The sequence below is a fragment of the Tripterygium wilfordii genome, chromosome 12, assembly GCF_013401445.1.
Source record: "Tripterygium wilfordii isolate XIE 37 chromosome 12, ASM1340144v1, whole genome shotgun sequence".
Classification (NCBI taxonomy): domain Eukaryota; kingdom Viridiplantae; phylum Streptophyta; class Magnoliopsida; order Celastrales; family Celastraceae; genus Tripterygium; species Tripterygium wilfordii.
Window position 1 is genome coordinate 9,909,714 of NC_052243.1, and position 19,200 is coordinate 9,928,913.

The window sequence follows — 19,200 nt, forward strand, 5'->3', positions numbered from 1 at the left end:
ATGTGTTTCTACCTATAAATATTAATCTATATTATAAAAGAAATCTTATTTGTATAAGAACATCTTGGATATGCCTTTGAATCTCCATGGAAGGCAATACATGCTCCCCAATCACGTGCCAATCCTCGATCCATAGTCAGATCCATAGTCGGATCCATTAGAAACATCCTTGCCTATAGCATGTTGCAGAACAAGAAACGATAGTTGTGCATCTTGAAATTTCGTGGGCGGAACCGTCTGGAGAGAGGATATGAACCTTCGAGAGGGTACAGAACTAGTAGAATTTTTGGTTTTGCTTTTTGCCCTTTTTGTTATTTTCTTATGTGTTATTATAGTTTTTAAAAAATATATAAATCATATCCAAGTCACCAAGTCACTTAAGCAAAACCTGTTGAATTTGACTTTTTAATGCCACGTGAGAAAGTTGACTGCCCAAAATGGCGACAAACTGTCCATGTGAGTGGTTTGATACAAATTTAAAATTTAGATATCCAACTTGAAATGTTTGGAAAATGAATTCTCGAGTTGAATTGGATTAAATTATTCAGTATCCAAAATTGTTATTACCTCTATATGGAGAGTAAAATTTGAAGTAGGTAGGGCAAATGCAATGGTTTGTTATTTGTTGGGCCAACAAAAATGTTGACCCGGTCTCACTTCTATTACACAAAAAATCAAGTCAAACACGTATTCTAATACAGCAACATCAGCAAAACACATATTCCAATACAACCACATCAACAAAACATAAATTTCTATACAATTTCTCTTCCCATCCAATGTGGAGGTCAATAACATTCAATTCCTTCATATTATCCATAACAAAACTACACCAAAACATCAAATATCAATACATCCACATTAGCAAAACACTTATCCCGATATGGCCACATAAGCAAAACACATTTTATAATACAGTCACATCAGTAAAAGACAACATCTTTGTTGACCCAATAATATTTTACCATTGCATTTGCCCGTAGAATAGGGTCAATGCAGTGAAGTACCTTCTTTGACAGAGAGGGAGTGGAGCCCGCCTTTCGTCTCTCTCGAAATTGAAATCCCAAACTAGATTATGATCATTCGATTGAAAAATAAAAACTTTCAATTGTCTCGCTCTAAATTTTCCCGCTCGTGTGGGGATTCCATGGCCTCAACCTCATCAGCAGCGGCACGTCTGGAAGCCGATGACGAGTGGGAGCTCTGCAACGACGACGACGGCTTCATATACAAGCGCAAGAAGCGACTGCGAGTCGATGACCCAGAGCTCGTCTCATCTGCACCGGATCCTGAGTTAGAGAGGAGAAGCAGAAGAGGGCGTAAAAGGAGGACTCTTTTGAGACTCAAGAGGGAGTACCAGAGTGCGATCGACCACTGGGAGAATTTATCGAACACCTTGCATGCTATGCAGGAGAAGACGCAACATCAGATTACTTGGCAACAAGAACAGCAAGAGAAGTATGAAACAGCATTGCTTTCGAATTCCCCTCTGACAGAAGTTCAAGGGGGCAAGGATAGTGGGGGGTCTTTAGTCGATGAGCTCCTTTTGCAGGTGACACATTTTCTTCCCCAATTAGGTGACCTTTTCTGTTTTTCTTTTGTGTACTGGATCTTGAATGCTCTGAGTTAAATTGATCATCTCCCTTCATATTCCAAGAATTACAGTCTCAAAGTGGAGGGGAGTGATGTGGACCCAAATGATCTCCCTAGGGTTTGAAGATGGAAGAAGATCAAGATTTGAATGGATTTCTAGTTTTTTTTTTTAAATGGTTTTTTTCAGGTCAAACTAGCGGCATAAACCGTATGCATGTTGTTCAATTAATTTTGATTAAATACACTTTCCATGATGTTAGATGCATTTAAAGTTAGCTGAATAATGAGATCTATGTATAAGCTCTCCATTTTGGCTGATTTTGAGTTTCGAATTGCAGATAGAGGCACAGGAAGCAATAATCCATGATGTTTCAAATCTCTGTGATGTAGCGGAAGCGATGTATAATGCCCAAGAGGAACGATTAAAGCAGCAGTATTTTGATCTTCCGATATGGTCTTCGCTTGAAGAGCTCATGGCATCGCTGTGTGATGAGTAAGTTTCTTCTAAAGTATGCATACTCTTAGGTTCATAGCAATTAACAGGAAAACGTCAAAGTTGGTTTTCCACTGCATGGTCCGAGCATTATATGTTGAACATTGTAAAAATTATTGTCATGGTCGATTTTTTTGAGTTTGAAGAAGATGGTTTAACAAAGTTGACGCTTGCCCGTAGAGAAGCCTTTTTCTTTCCTTTTTTTGCATTGTTTGCCACTTTGGTTTTAGTCGAGGCAAATGGATTTCATATTGCTTTGCCTGGTTGGTATTTCTTGCTAGAATGCAAGCCCTAACTTTCTGAGTAGAACAAGATAATGGTATGAAATTGACTCCTGAAGCAGTTTCATAATTTCTTCTGAACCTCCCAACCCTGGATATGGTACCCGAGTTTCTTTTCATTCATGTAATCACGTATTTGTATTTTATGATAAGATGTATTGTTGGTCTGGTTAAGCAGACTGACCATCCAAGCTTCTGAAATAGAGTCTTAGACTTTTATGTTGTACTGTTGAAGTTGCTACAGATGTCCTGTTTAAACTGTTTCTAGGTGAACAATTTTAAGATTTGGTTAGCGCATGAATACTAGAGGATGTAATAGAAGAGATGAAATTGGGTGAGACCTCCATTGGCTACCCCATTTATCATAGGCGTGCCCATCCTTCTCTATTTCATCATTTTCTCTTTCAATCTGTTCATTTTACAGTCTACTAGATCAACAGTGCACAACAGCAATCTATGTGATTGTTTTCTGCTATAATCTCTCTGCATTTACCTTTTGGTTGCAATTGATGTTATATTGGTTTTTGTGTCCTTGAGAATGTAGAAGATAGTATATAAAGGCTGCCAAGCGATGCTGCACATTTGATAAGTTCAGTTCTACAAGAAAGAGACTGCATTGGAGCTACCTTGGCTAGCCCAGAGCAAGGTAGTGCCTAAAGAATGTTGGAAGCCGCCTCCAACTAATTGGATTGAATGCTCAAGCTCAATATTGATGCAGTTGTCTAAGTTAACAGTTCGATATCAGCTGCAATTTGCAGAGATCATAAAAAGAATATAATTGCACCAAGCTCAAGATCGATTCAAGTTTCTACAACTAGCCGTCTAACAATGGAAGGAAGCTGTTGCAGCTTTCTTGCAGTTGAGGTAGCTGAAAATCTAAATTTTCATATGATCATTCATCCCCACTGTCTTTTTTAACTAGTAAAGGTGGCTCTGTCCTAACTAACTCAATTCTTCAGTCCCTAGAGTGACAAACTTCTATCAGTAAAGGCAAGCAAGTGTGGGAAATGGTTTTGACCATTTCATTACAGCGCCCCGGTCCGAACCAACCTACGGCCTTAGAGAAAAGTAGCATGAGGCCCCTCAGGGAGGAAAGTTTGAGTGACTCCACTCCGCCATTTTTGGTAACAAATCCTCGACAGCAGTGGGATATTCAACCAGCAAGTGCCAGGCCAGCCCCAAGCGGGGCGGGCTCGACACCCCTAAGTGGTAGTAACACCACTGTTGGGGTACAAGTACAACTGCTTAAAAAATAAAATCAATAATGAATTGAATCAAATAATTAATTTAAGGCAAAAACAGGTTTTTCACTTGTCGTGGCCTACTTTGACAGTTTTGTAATCATCATCCTTTAAATAGGAATGAGCAATTTTCACTTGTTGAATGACAAACCCAGCTTTCTGGCACTCTTCCTCCAGAAGCTTAACTTGTGATGGCCCACTGGGGCAGAATACCACTACAGCGCCTCCACTACCTGTGAATTTTGAAGCAGCACCGACCCGTCTGGCCACCTCCACCATTTCTAGGTTTAGAGTGCCCAGCACATCATCTCCGAACATGCTCCTAAATGAAACATATTACCAGAAGAATTGAGCAACAACACGACATGGAAAATTTTTAAAGCCACAATATAATGAATAAACATACTATTAGGACTCCTAATTTAGGGTAGGGTTATGTGGGTAGTATGAGTATTTTTGACATCCCTAATTTAAGAGTCTCTTAATCTGCTAAGTGATATGAACAAGGTAATAAGGTTTACATTAACCATAACCAATCTGCGTCATACAAGATGATACATAAGATACAAGATAATACATAAGAAGCTCACTTAAGTAATCTCCGTTGATTTACACAGGATTCTAAGATTTGTCGGCAGAGGCATTAAAAGTTAAAACAGAGAACCATTTTTCAAGAGAGATGAGATATCTCATTGTAGGGTTCACACAGCGATAAATGACAGTTTTTTCAGGACCATCAACAACATTTCAGCAATTACTCATATGCCCTCTTCAAAGCAGAGCCATGTACAGTGTTATGCATGAAATCAAACAGGAAAATAAAAAAAGAAAAGAAAAAGGAAAGCAGCAAGTGTAAAAATGAGTAGAACTTCCTGATTCAAAAACCATTTCATGATACAGAGCTACTGAAGAATGCAAGAGTGCACCCAGCCAGTAATTTGATAGGCAGAAGTCGATTGGCGGTTTCCTTTCACTTATGTTCTGGTACTGTAAATTGCAAAAAAAATCTTACCTCCGTAGGTCAAAATTACGATTCATGAGATCTAGAAGTTTGGAATAGTTCTTTTCCAGCAATGCGGTCCGTCCTTCTGCAGCTAAACTTCCAACTTCTTCCATTGATGATATTATAAACTTGTCTCCATCAAGCCACCTTTGCCTGACTGAACTATGTACCTGAATTCAAACTATTGTGTTGGGAAATGTATCTCACAAGCCTATCACTAGAAGCTTATGAATTGCTACAAAATTTATGGCTCTCTTAAATAGGGTGCTACAATTTCTAAACCTTGCCACTTGCCAGTATACTTCCAGTGAGCCTATGTACATAATTACATGCAACTTTCATATGTTTATGCCATATGCACTAGCTTCAATTGACATGAAAATAAACCAAATGAACACTGACACATAAATACGAAAATAAAATTAGATGTCAGATGAAGGCATAAAAACAAGCAGTCAAACAGGCAACATTGAAAGACAGAAAAATTGCTGAAGAATTAACCCTAATCAAGAACCTATATATTAAGCATGTGAAATCAGATGAGATAAGCTAACACCGTGACAAATCAGAGGAGATAAGCTCTAGGAAGGCTAGTAGCATGGCTCACTTCAATTTACCATTGTACCAACAAAAACAGAAGAAAATAAATAATGGCACTCCTTTTGATTTCAAGCTTTGGCAGCCACGACAAGGACACAGCAGAAAATGAAGTTTGAAAATCGAAGGACATTCCCCAACACCAAATATGAGCACAGACACTCCGGTCCCCACAAAGAAAATGACCATTAGAACAAACTTTACAACCTGATAAATTCAGATGTTAAAAGAGGTATGCCATGGCCCATGCATTTTTATCAATGCCTGAAACTAAGAAAACCCAGTATACCCATAAAAAATCTACACACATACACAAAAATATACAAAACTGGAGGCTATTGCATGGTGCTAACCTTGCCAGAGTCACTTGGATTCTCGGCATAGATGAGATGGAGAGGTGGAAGAAGACTAATATCCATGGGAGTATAAATTCCATGTCCCAGCTTCTCCATATGGTCTTTGCTGAAATCCTACACACCCAAAGTACACAAACATACTCAATGAATCTCTTACACTTTGCCCTGTTTTTCACAAACACCAAATCACATAAAATCATTCACATTACCATATACACAAGACCACCATACACCTGGGCTACCCGGTCTTGAAGACCAGCAACAATTCCAAGTTCATTCTCCGCACTAAGTACAAGGGTAGGCCTGATTTCTACTTTGATTAGATGCCTCACTTTGTAGAAATCAAGAAGGCAGTTCAAGGCAGCCGTCACAATAGCACTAGATCCCGATAATCCTGTCTGGATTGTGATCCAGATGAGTCATATAATTTGTATCAAAACCTGACAATCAAATCACGAAATTAAGATACCTGGCGAGGAATATTGGTATCGTAAGAGAGCGTGAAGTTTCGTTTGTGAAGATTGATGTTATTATCTCTGCAATAACCGTAGAACACCTTACAGATCGACATAAGCAGCCGTGCTCCTCCATAGTAGCCTTCATTTCGCAAGCGACCAACCTGCACGAAATCAATCAAATACAGCTTTAATTGAAGTTGATTAATCAAAATCGATTGATGATTGAATGCAATGTGAATAATTTAATAGGAAGGTAAATTACGAGGTGATCGAGGGATGTGAATTGAACGAGGTCGTGAGTGGGGTGGGGTTTGATGAGGAGGTGATCGGAGGCCTGGAGGTTGACGGTGGCGTAGAAGTTGGCGAGGCTGAAGGAGATGGTGCGGCCGTAGTAGACGTCGCTGGGGTTACCGAGAAGGCCGACCCGAGCGTATACCTTGTGTTGTATTGTTGAAGGAGTCGTGGCGTCTCCGTCAATGTGATCCATTTTCGCCGATGGAGTCCTGAATTCTGAGTCTTCGATTCATTGTATATGTATAAAATACAAATCAAATCAAATCAACACGACGTGCCAACTAATGATGGGTAGAGTGGTACACCCCACGTCACTAATTGAATTCATCATTAGAGTTGGAACGAAAATGTTAGACTTCCATATAATTATTTATCCATAATCCTACTAGTTAGATATATATGAAAATAATAAGAGTATGCAACAGTGTAATAAAGACTGTAATAATGTAGTAAGATATTGACATAACGTAGTACAAGTTTGTGCAAATCTATTGAAATCCTCAGAAAATCTCTGACGTGAATCTTGTTAAATTTTTATTTTCCAACGACATTGAGAACAGATTCCGACTTGTCTCACTACCCTGAGCTCAATTCCGACGAGTTTAGCTTGTCACATATAATTTGAACGCTCCTATAGTAACAAAGTGAAAGAAGTCTGGTTTATTGAGAAAATAATGTAATAGTTAGTCGAGATCATGTAATAAGAATGTGAAATAATGTAATAAGAGATCGAAATAATGAAATAAATGTTTGTGTTTTTATTATTCCAAATAGTGCAAAAAAGTACGACCATGCGAAAAATATCGATAAAGGGTCTTGTTGGAAAGTGATTGTTGATTCCGAATGTGTATTTTTTTTTTTCGAAATCTAACATGTATTTCAAGAGATAAATTGTTTTGAAATTTTGGTTAAGAAAAGAAACGGTAATTATGAATACTTAAGGATTTTTGATTATATACAATAAGTATAACCCCTGTCCGTCTAAAAAATAAGTAATGATCGGGGTCGACCTCGTCAACCAATGAGTCGGGCACGAGTTGGTTTCTTCAAAATTCATGAAAGGAGAGAGTTGGTGGATATACATCGGCCAACTGTGCGGTAGAAACAATATTTCGGAAGAAGACAAACCAGTAGGACCTTCTTAACAACTGTGTACAGAGAATGTATCAATGCTTTTCGCTGAGACAAACTTTACGAGGTTGAAATTTCATATATCTTAATGATTGCTTCTTTTGTCAAATCTTGATCCCATTTCTACTTTCCTAAGGCAGGCGTTAAGTGAGCCCGGCTCTGCCTAGAGGCGGCCGGTGAGTCGAGCTTAAAATTCAACCACAAAATCTGTTAAGTTTACATTATTTTTATTTTATATATATATATATATTCTTTTTTGGAATGATAAATACACCTTTATTGAAAATAAGTTAAATAAATATTTACATATTGAATTAAAAATTTAAAAGTTTAAAAAAATCCATCAATATAGTTTCAATTTGTTCCAATCTACTAATTTTCTATGACCTTGTAGACCAAGCAAAGATAGTTCCAATTTGTTCATTGTTTATCCTCTAAACTAAAATCCATCATGGCAAAAATTGAAAAAGCAAGTAAGCAATTCGTTCCCTGACCAATTTCATTTTCTGCTTGAAGTTCTTTCAAATCCTGTAAGTTGTAAAGTCCCACATCGGTAAGATGCGAGAACAATTCCTTATCAGTAGTGCTAGATGTACATAGCCAAACATCCCTAAATATCCCTAATACACATGGCATGCCACATAAGCCATATGACATGGTAATTTTTTGAATTTCAAAAAATTAAAACCTAGACTAAAAAGGTGTGCAACCCTCTCCACTTTCCTACACTTCCTTTTTTCTCTCTCACTTTACTTCACTTTCTCCCTCACTCTCTCTTGCTCTCACTTTCCAGCACTTTCTCCCTCACTCTCTCTTCCTCTACAGATGATGGTTTAGCACTCCAGTTCCGACAATGTATCACGACAAAGAGTTAGAGCATCCTCTCACTCTCTTCATATCAGTCTCTCCCTCACTCTCTCTTCCTCTTAGAGAAAACAAAGACAGACTCTTTCAAACAAGTCGAAGATTCGAGAAGCCCAGAGAAAATGAGAGAAGTTGATACCCATTATCGACGGTGACGGTCAACCAATATTCCATTTTCAAAGGCGATTCGATCGGTTTCCGACCATAGATGATATGGAATCCATTGATCTGTGTTTATGTAACGATTTTGTAAGTAAAAGTGATATTTGATGTGAGATTTGAGTTTTATTCGATTTTGGGGTCTTTCATATTGTGGGTTTGTTTGTTTGGGGTCTTCCATGTTGTGGCTTTGGTGGTTTGGGGTTTTTCTAATTTTATTAATTAGTTACATATTTTGTTTTTCCCTGATTTGATTTTGAAAATTTGAAAATCCGTTTGTAGATTGCAGGTAAGATATTGTGTAATTATTACCCAAAACAATGTAATCAATGTCATATACTATGTAATTATGAACCGAAACAATGTAATTAGGACCGGTGTAAAATGACACAGTCATATCTTCACAGCTTGGTTTGTTTAGGTTGGTGGGTCGCTGTTGTTTTTTCTTGGCTGGTTGTGGGTTTGTTTGTTTTGAATCTTTCATATTATGGATTTGTTTGTTTGGGGTCTTTCATGTTGTGGCTTTGGTGTTTGGAGTCTTTGATGTTGTGGGTTTTTTTGTCGTTGGTGCTTATTTTGTCTTTGATACACTTGGCAATATATGTGTAATTACATTGTTTGTAAGTCCAATTACACTGAATAACTTTTAATTTCATTATTTCAATGCGTAATTACACTGATAACTTTTAATTACAAAACAAGTGAATAATGACATTATTCCAATGCGTAATTACACATTGATATTTTTAATTACATTATTGTGATCATATTTACACAGTTCACAACATATTGCTTTAACGTCGTAGTTAAAAATTGTCTTCTCAAAATTATATAAAATCTATGAAATCATCAAAAAGACTGAGTTCAAACATACAAATATTAATGTGAATCCAATTTGTTTTCTCTTTTAATGCACTCAACAATATATATATAATTACATTGTTTACAAGTCCAATTACACTGGATAACTTTTAACTACACATTATACTGTCTGAAGTGGGTAATTACATTATTTCAATTTGGAATTACACCTTGAAAATTCTAATTACACTATCGTTGTCATATTTACACATTGATTTAGACGTTGTCATAACTCTCTTCTCCATAAGAGAAAAAAGTATAAGCAAGAAAGAGAAAAAAACAAAAAAGGTAAAAAGCTATAATAAGGAAGACAGTAGAGAGAGAAATAACTTCACTCTATAATTCAATGCATTTAATTGTTTCTGACAAAGTATGAGAAAGAAACAACTTAATTAATAGGATAAAGACAAAACAGGAGAGAGAGGCAGGAACATATAGACTTATGTGGCTCTACATATAAATATTTTATTACCACATTCTTAGGTGGCATTCACATGTGGCTATTATGTACACTTATGGAAAAAGATTCTATGGAAGATTAACATTTTCGATTCCTTATTTATAAGGATCAAATCCACCCTTAACCACTGCCAAGATCTTTTTCTAGGTTTGAGTGAGTTGGGTCAGTACACTTGTTTGGGTCTAAGGAGAAACAAAGACGTGTGGGTTCAATGTATCCACGGGAACTGGACAACCAAAACGGATAATATTGTTGGTGTGTATGGGGGTGTGGATTTATAACATAAATTGATTGTTTTATCGTAGCGGTTCCAGATTTTACTTATTTGACTTTGAGGAGGTTTATTAATGCTTATTGCTGATTATTGTTCATGACTAGCTAGATTGCGAATAGCAATTATTCATGTGATTCTACTGTAATTTATGACCCAGTATACTCTTATGGACTTTCTAGTTATTGAGAGTGGTTGTTGATTTGGGATTTTCATTCGTTTTGTTTTTTGCAGGTTTGGTTCATTTCGCATGCTCTATGTTTACGTTCGCCTTCTTTAGTTGGTAGATAGCAATTTTTGAACTCTACTGGTAGATTCCGCTCATCGACTAAGTTGTTGGAATGGCTGGTGCTAGATTAAAATCGCTTTGCAACTCCACTATTCCCTCTTTGAGAACACGATCTTTTAGATTGTACAATCCTATTACTTGGGTTGGCCGGGGCCCACTTTCTTTACATTGATTTTTGAAGAAATATTAAACTTGTCTTTATCCGCGAGATGAGGTGCTCTGGTCGGTGATTGGATGTCGACAGCGTGGGTGGTGCTATGCCCAAAAATGAGATGTTCTGTAGTCGGTGGACGGACGTTTGTCGGTCAAATGCTAGGTGGCTCGAAATTCTTCTTGATAAGGGGAGTTCAAATCGAGCCTGCGTGAGTGTCTATTTGATAAGTGCATTCAGTGGTTAACATATTAGAGTGTGTAAACTTAATCGTTTGTCAATCACAACTTTACAAGTTAATGATAATTTAGGTTATCTATTTAAATATTTGGTATAAACTTATAAAATATGGATGTAAACTTATAGGATTAAAATAAGTGCTATTAGTTTATGTGGTGTAAATAAAATTTCTCGATCCAATAACCTATAATAGTTATAAAATGATTTTTTCTTTAGAATCGTACTATTCACAATTCATAGACTTCAAGGTGAAATGATTCGATTTATAGCTTGAATCGTGAAGTTTGATGAATCGATCGATTCGCGATTCAATTCGTAAGATTCATACCGATTCAAGCGATACACACTATTCTAGAGACGGAGGAAGTAGAAGGATTCAATTTATGAAATTTTTTTTATTTTCTTTAAAAAATTAACACGACGTCATTTTGATTATGCATATATATGGAGTTCCACCATGGTTTATTCATGCTCAACATATCCAACATCTATTGTCAAGAACTAATTTATCGTATCACATCGAGACAAGTAATATAAAATTTATGTTAGATTGTTATAAATGTGTTTTTTTTGTACCATACATATATCTTATATGAATATGCATATATATATATATATATATATATATATATCGTAAGATATTATTAAAAATTAAGTGAATCTTATGATTAACGATTTACGATTCAAAATTTTCGACAATTCATACTAGTCGATTCGATTTGATAACATTGGACTCCAAACACACCAATAGCAAGACCAAAAATGCTCTTCCAAACATTATAAAAGTGCTTTTTTTTAATCACATTTTGGTCCACACAATCAACACCCTCAATAATATTACACTATTGACACCTCAAAAATATAACATTAATTGTATTATAAAATAAAAGCAATTTGAACTATGCATAAATTAATAACGTACAAAGGTTAAAAAAAAATTAACATTTTTTCCATAACTTAATAATCATACATTGTTAGCTTACTTTCTTTTCGATTACCCTAAATTTTTTGGACGAGCATTGTATCACAGCAGAAGTCATGCAGATCCTTTAAAAAAAAAAAAAAAAACTAAATTGCTCTTCACTGTAAAAGGCTTGCACATTCTTTTGAAAAAAGAGGAATCAACTGGATCAATCAATCGTAATTTTTGTAACTTCTTGGATTTTTGATAATTTTGTTGGAATTTTCTCTTGGTGGAATACAATTTCCATTCATAGGAATTTTCATTCTCAGTTTTGTTGCGGTCGGTTGTGCTTGTACACGACTTTAAGAATACTTAACTATTTACTTTTGTCATAATTAAGCTGGTTTATTCCACATGATGATAAGAAAATTAGAGAGTATTAAAAGAATTATAGAGAGATGAGACTATAATATGAACATTTCTAAATTGTCTCATTTTCAGCAATATTGAGATCATTTTGGCACAATTACACGTCTTTATCAATTTGTCCTCACATTATTAATGATTTATCAATGATACCCTCACTTTCACCCTCTCTCTATTCTCCTATCTTCCTCCTTGATTTTCTGTTTTTTTTTTATATATGGTTACATAAAATAAATGGAAGCATTAAAAAATATCTAAGTTTTATTTTATCTTATTAAATTTATTTAAATGTTTTTTAATGTTATTATAAATTATTTTAATATGTTATAACTTGATTACATAATACCCCTACACATAATTTGTCACAATAATTTTAACACTAATATACTACCAGTAAAATTACAACTAAACACCTATCAACATTTCAGGAATCATATCTTCTATCATTTTTTTACCAGCATATATATTGTTAAAACTATCTATCAAACAAACCTTGTGAGAAATTATGTAAAATGGTGGAATAGTGACTCCTATTTATAGAGATGATATAATGTATTAATTGTAGGCAAAAAGATACTTTTCGTCCCTCAACTATGGGGCGAGTTTTATTTTTGTCCCTAAGCTTTTTTTTCTCCCATTTGTGTCCCTCAACTATTGAAAAGTATCATTTTCATCCTTTCAAGTGAGATTGAGGTTGGGAAAAACCTGATCTGACGAACAATATGATGCCACGTAGGATTTTTCAATGGCCAGATTTATTCGAGGGATAAACATGGTAATTTCCCATAGTTAGGGGACGAAAAAGGGAAAAAAAAAGAAGAAGCAAAGGGACGAAAATGAAACCCGACCAATAGTTTAGGGATGTAAAATACTCTTTTGCCATTAATTGGACAAACGAAATGCCCTAAAAACTATCCTTTTACTATTATTTCGTTTTAATTAGTGTAATCGACTAATATACCTCTTAAAGTAGTTGTTTCATGGAAACTAATAAGTTTTTTTATTTTTTTTATATAATTTTCTACTCACTTTGGTACAGTTATAATAGAAATTAGCGAATAAAATTTTAAAGCATTTTCATGAGGTGGCGTATAAACCTCCGACAGAGGTAGATCCATAGTGATTAAGTTTGGTCCATATATGAAGTAGATCCATGGCGATTTGGTCTTCAGACATAGACTTACAATTACAATTTTTCGATGCATGGTGTTTCATGTTTGTTTTATTATAACAAGTCGATTAATATCCCAATAGCTGATGAATGATAGTAGAATGTACAATTCACTGAGAAATGTACAAATGAAGGGGCAGTCAGCACCAGCAGCCATAACTGAACAGAGATGGGAATTAAGTCAACTAGGGAAGAACTTCACAAACATACAAATCAAGCACAAGATCGAACAAGCACCCTTTAGTCTTCCTCTTCATCACCACCTCCTGTCAGATCAATATCATCTCCAATATCTTCAAGCAGTTTGTCCGCATCCACCCCTTGTTCCATCAAACTTGCACTCAGCTTTTCCACCTTACTTTGCTCTTGCCCCGCCCAAGGCACACGACATGAGCAAATCATTCAATTCTGCCTCGCTCTCCTTTTGTGCTTCTGCCTTTACATGATCAGGAAATGTAGAAGTCCCTCCACTCTTTGGTGTTTTCACCTCCTTTTCCAGATGGAAGTTGGCCTGTTAATGCCAGACTGTTGTACGCGTCAGATAAGCCTTTTAGATCACCTTCCATCTTCCCAGCTAAAGTTTGGTACATGGATGCCTCGGATTCAATTCTAGATTTCTCTGCCTTGAGTATATTTCTATCCTTTGCAATGCTTCTTGAAGATCCCTTCGGAGTGTCTCTACCTGGACTCTATCTGATCCACTACTAACCCTTTGCTCATGTTGGGAAGAGCCATCACCAGCCAAAGATGCATTCCGGCCCAGTAGATTCTAAGAAAAGATGGGTGTAGAATGTAGATAACAAATCAAATATTATAACTTTAATATCAGTATACCATGCACATCGCAGAACAATCCTGTGAAGTAATTTCTTTATGCCACAGCCATCAATAACACAACAAGACACAATACCATTGTATACGTGATAATTACGACAAGATCAAGATGAACGACAATGAAAATCTGGTAGAGGCAATTGAGAATAACTCTCATTGCGCAGCGAGCAAAGATCGATCACCAGTGTAGCAATGCGGACAGAAAACTTAGCAGTGTTCATGGAACATTGAGCTGTCATAAACATGCTAGCGAAATGATCCGAAAGGACTTGCAGAGACTCATATATTCATAGGGTTATTTTTTCGTTCTATTTCTTCGCTCCCCACCACTTTTATTAAGCGTATTTCTCTAATATTATCCTGATCAACTGAAAGCAAACAAAGACAGAACCAACAGCTCAACAACCTTCACTTTTTCTCAATGAAATAAGACAGGCAATTGATACAAAAGAAGGAAGCTTGTTTAGAGCATATACACGAAAGCAAGAACTTAGGACAAAGGTTTCTACTTCATTCGATACTTTTCTTAACAAAAACTAAGCAGTACAATACATAGCTTTCTTTATACAACCTTCCAGAAACAAGTGTCAACCTTACACTTGTCAACCTAACAGCAAGAGATAAAAGCTGATATATCAAACTAAACACACATAAGTCAAACACACTTAACACAATAAACATACAACTAAACAAAATATGAGAAATGACTAAGTTAACCTCACTATTCTAACACTCCTCCTTGAGGTTATACTTAGTCATGCCTAGTTTGAACATCAGCTCTTCAAACCTTCTTCTAGATAATGCCTTAGTTAACAAGTCAGCAACCTGCTCCTCTGAACTGCAGTGCACTAATTGAGTTTCACCACTCTTTTCTACCTCTCTAATTGTAGATACTTCACCTTAATATGTTTTGTCTTCCCATGATGAGTTGGATTTTTCGCTATGGAGATGGCAAATTTATTGTCACAATATATCACAGTAGCACCCTGTTGTTCATGTCCCAAATCTTTCAATTTCTGAGCCAGATTGCTTGGTTTGACCCACTTGCAGCTGAGATATACTTAGCTTTAGCAGTGGATTGAGCCACAACTTATTGCTTCTTGCAGCTCCAAGAAAATACACGTGATCCCAGCCAGAAAACATAGCCACTTTTGCTTTTCATATCATCACAACTCCCTGCCCAGTCACTGTCTACAAAGCCATAAAGACTGCAAGTTCCACCTTTTCCATACCAAAAACCATAATCTACAGTCCCTCTTAGGTATCTAAGTACCCCTTTTGCAGTACCAAGATGAATCTGAGAAGGAGAACTCATAAATCTGGAAAGAAGATTGGCTGCAAACAACAAATCAGGTCTAGTTGCAGTCATATATAGCAAACTGCCAACTAGACTTCTAAATACACTAGGATATGCTTTTTCAGCACCATCATCTTTCGATGACTTCTCATTCACAACCAATGGAACTACAACTGACTTGCATTGATCCATTTTAAATTTTTTTAGAACTTCAAGTGCATATTTCTTTTGACACAAGAAAATACCCTTTGATTTCTGAACTACATCCATACCCAAAAAATATGATATTTCACCCAAATCAGACATCTCAAACTTCTTTTTCATCACTTTCTTGAAAGAATCCACAGAATATGGATTCTTTCCAGCAACAAGAAAATCATCAACATATAAGGAAACTAACAACTGATCCTGACCATGTTTCACATAGAGTGTTGCATCATTATCACTCTTAGTGAAACCATTTTCCAGCAAAAAAACATCAATCTTAGTGTACCAAGCCCTAGGTGCCTGTTTAAGGCCATAAAGAGCTTTACAGAGCTTGTACACCTACCCCTCTTTACCAGGAATTACATATCCCTCAGGTTGCCCCACAAATATCTCTTCCTCAAGCTCTCCATTTAGAAAAGCATACTTCACATCTAAATGATAAATTTTCCAACCCAATTGAACTGCCAATGCCAACAGTAACCTGACTGTATCCAGCCTAGCTACTGGAGCATAAGTGTCACCATACTCCACACCAGCAACTTGAGGATAGCCTTTTATAACTAATCTGGCTTTATGTTTATGAATTGAACCATCAGAATTTAATTTGGTCCTAAAGACCCATTTCAAACCAATAACCTACCTGTCTAGAGGCTTTTTAGATAAAATCCAGGTATGATTTTTATTAATCATCCTCAATTCTTCATCCATGGCAGACCTCCACTCAGGAAATTTAGAAGCTTCATCATAACTGCAAGGCTCCACCAAGGCTGCACAACATTGCTCATACACTTCAGCAAGCGATTTATGCTTTACCACAGGTATGTCATCATCAGAATCAATTCCTACCACCTCAACAGGCTTCTCAGAAACAACACCAGTAGGAACAAACTCCTCTTGTCCTTCATCAATTTTCTGGACTGAGTTCAAATCCCAGTTCTAGTAACACTGCTCAACTACCACCACATCTCTACTAACCACAATCTTCTTGTACTGAATATTATATACCCTGTAACCTTTAGAATGAGAAGAATAGCCCAAGAAAATTCCCAAGTCGGCTTTCATGTCTAACTTACTTCTCTTCTGTGAAGGTACATGAGTGTAGCAAATAGAACCAAAGACATTTAAATGTTTGGAGAAGGCTTGATGCCTAACCAGGCTTCAGTAGGAGTCTTGCCTTCCATAGACGTGGTAGGTAATCTATTTAGTAAATACACTACTGTATAAACAGCTTCACCCCAAAAACTTTTAGGTAACTTTTTCTCTGCCAGTAAACATCTAGCCATATTCATTACAGTTTTATTTCTTCTCTCACAAACCCCATTTTGCTGTGGGGTATAGCTCACTATGAGCTGATGAAAAATCCCAGAATCATCACAAAGCTGATTAAAAGCAGCTGAGTTAAACTGTGCCATTATCTGATCTTAAGGTTTTAATTTTTCTCCCAGATTGTGATTCAACCAGAGTTTTAAACTTCTTAAAAACATAGAGGACTTGTGATTTGTTGCTGATAAAATACACCCAACACATTAGCGAGAAATCATCAATAAACAGTACAAAATACCTGTTTTGGCCAAGAGAGGGCACTGACATAGGACCACACACATCAGTGTGGACCAGCTCCAATTTATCCTTAGCTCTCCAGGCTCCATCAGATGGAAAAGATTCTCTTTGCTGCTTGCCCAACTGATAGACTCCACAAACACCCTGATCCACAGTTATATTTGGAAGGTCTCTAATCAACTTATTTTCAGATGCCATTTTCAAAGTGTCAAAACTGCAATGACCATATCTGCTGTGCCATAAGACTGACTCATCTGCACTTAGACTCAGAGCAAGCTGCTTGTCAGGACCAGAATGCAATGGAAATGAATTATTCTCCATTTTGCTATTAGCCATCAAGGTGCCACTAGGTGCAATAATTGAACAATAGCAACCTTTGAAAGACAATTCATAACCTTTTTCATCATTTGTGCCACACTGAGCAAGTTGTGCTTCAGTTGAGGTACAAACAAAACATTTGAAATCAATTTAGTACCTTGCTTGGTATTAATTGAAACAGTCCCCCTACCTGAGGATACTACAATCTCACCATTGCCAAGCTTGACTTTGATATTAACCGAATGATCCAGTGTTGTAAACAAGCCTTCATCCTTTGCCATATGACTTGTACACCCACTGTCTACCAACCAAACACTCTGACTTTCATCATGATAATTGCTCAAAGCCATAAACAGAGAGTCTTGAGACTGTTGTTGTTCATTCGAGTAATTTGCTTCCTTAGTAGGTTTATTGCCAATGCCAATTTGCCCTTTGCCTTGCTTCTGTCTACAATTCTTCTCCAAATGCCCAAACTTTTACAAAAGTTATATTTTGGCTTCAAAACTTCTCAGAATGATTAGACCTGCCATAATGAGAGCAAGGAGGGAACTCACCCTTTTTAAAAGAGTCACCACCAGAATTGGAACTTTCCATGGACTTCTCCTTACCCCCTTTATCATTATTCTTCTTCTTGCCATCCTTAGGATTGAATAGCTTTTTACCCTTATGTTTTGCTTGCATAGCACCTTCAATCACATCATCCTGTCTTAAATTTACCCTTTGTTCATGAGCCTGTAACTTACTACAGACCTTAGAGATTGACACTTTCTTCAAATCACTGCTTTCTTCAATTGCTAAGATTTTTGACTCAAATCTTTCTGGCAGGCTAATTAAAATTTTTTCCACAACTTTATAATCTACAACTTCTTCACCATATAGTCTCATTTGATTCACCAACTCTACCAATCTAACAGAGTAAGACTTAATAGTGTCTGAATCTTTCATTTTAAGCACCTCAAATTCCCTCTTGAAAGTTAACAACTTATGTTGTTTTACCCTCTCACTTCCCTGAAATTCTTCAATCAACTTATTCCAAGCTTCTTTGGCAATCTTAATTCCCACAATTCTACGAAAAAGTTCATCAGATAAAGCTGAATGAAGAATAGTCAGAGCCTTAAAATTCTTTTGTTTCTGCTTAGAGTGTTCTTTAATTTGAGAAACAGTGGGATTTTTAGACAAGGAAGCATTTTAGACAAGGAAGCAGAATCAAAGCCAGATTCAATTATATCCCACAAATTATGGGCCATAAAGAAAGCCTCCATTTTTATACATCAGAAATCAAAATTGTCACCTGAAAAAACTAGAGCAGAAGGAAGTGAAGAAGCATACATACTGATGAACTTACTGATAGCCATCGATATCACCACAGGTCACTAAGAACAGACGGCTCCGATACCACTTGAAAGCAAACAAAGACAGAACCAATAGCTCAACAACCTTCACTTCTTCTCAATGAAATAAGACAGGCAACTGACACAACTGATACAAAAGAAGGAAGCTTGTTTAGAGCATATATACGAAAGCAAGAACTTAGGACAAAAGCTTCTACTTCATTCGATACTTTTCTTAACAAAAACTAAGAAGCAGTACAATACATAGCTTTCTTTATGCAACCTTCCAGAAACAAGTATCAACCTAACAGTAAGAGATAGAAGCTGATATATCAAACTAAACACACATAAGTCAAACACACTTAACACAGTAAACATACAACTAAACAAAATATGAGAAATGACTAAGT

At 36.4% G+C, this 19,200-nt stretch overlaps 2 protein-coding genes across 4 annotated transcripts; one reads left to right on the top strand and one right to left on the bottom strand.

The window, feature by feature from the left end:
• The first annotated feature begins 1,002 nt into the window (after window positions 1-1,002).
• Window positions 1,003-3,467, top strand: LOC120011323. Of its 3 annotated transcripts, none has more exons than XM_038862411.1 (3): window positions 1,003-1,552; window positions 1,932-2,086; window positions 2,905-3,467. In XM_038862411.1, exons 1-3 carry the CDS (start codon window positions 1,076-1,078, stop codon window positions 2,909-2,911), a joined length of 639 nt encoding a protein of 212 aa, XP_038718339.1. In that variant the 5' UTR covers window positions 1,003-1,075; the 3' UTR covers window positions 2,912-3,467. The 3 variants fall into 3 exon arrangements, with proteins under 3 accessions (XP_038718339.1, XP_038718338.1, XP_038718340.1); XM_038862410.1 differs by having other exon boundaries at window positions 2,912-3,467; XM_038862412.1 differs by having other exon boundaries at window positions 2,915-3,467.
• A 145-nt stretch (window positions 3,468-3,612) lies between these two features.
• On the bottom strand, window positions 3,613-6,635 carry LOC120011322 (glucuronokinase 1-like). Its single transcript, XM_038862409.1, has 6 exons — window positions 6,285-6,635; window positions 6,034-6,183; window positions 5,774-5,962; window positions 5,562-5,678; window positions 4,621-4,781; window positions 3,613-3,930 (listed from the first exon to the last, which is right to left on the bottom strand). The coding sequence occupies exons 1-6, from the start codon at window positions 6,507-6,509 to the stop codon at window positions 3,675-3,677; spliced, it is 1,098 nt and encodes a 365-aa protein (XP_038718337.1). The 5' UTR covers window positions 6,510-6,635; the 3' UTR covers window positions 3,613-3,674.
• Window positions 6,636-19,200: the final 12,565 nt, after the last annotated feature.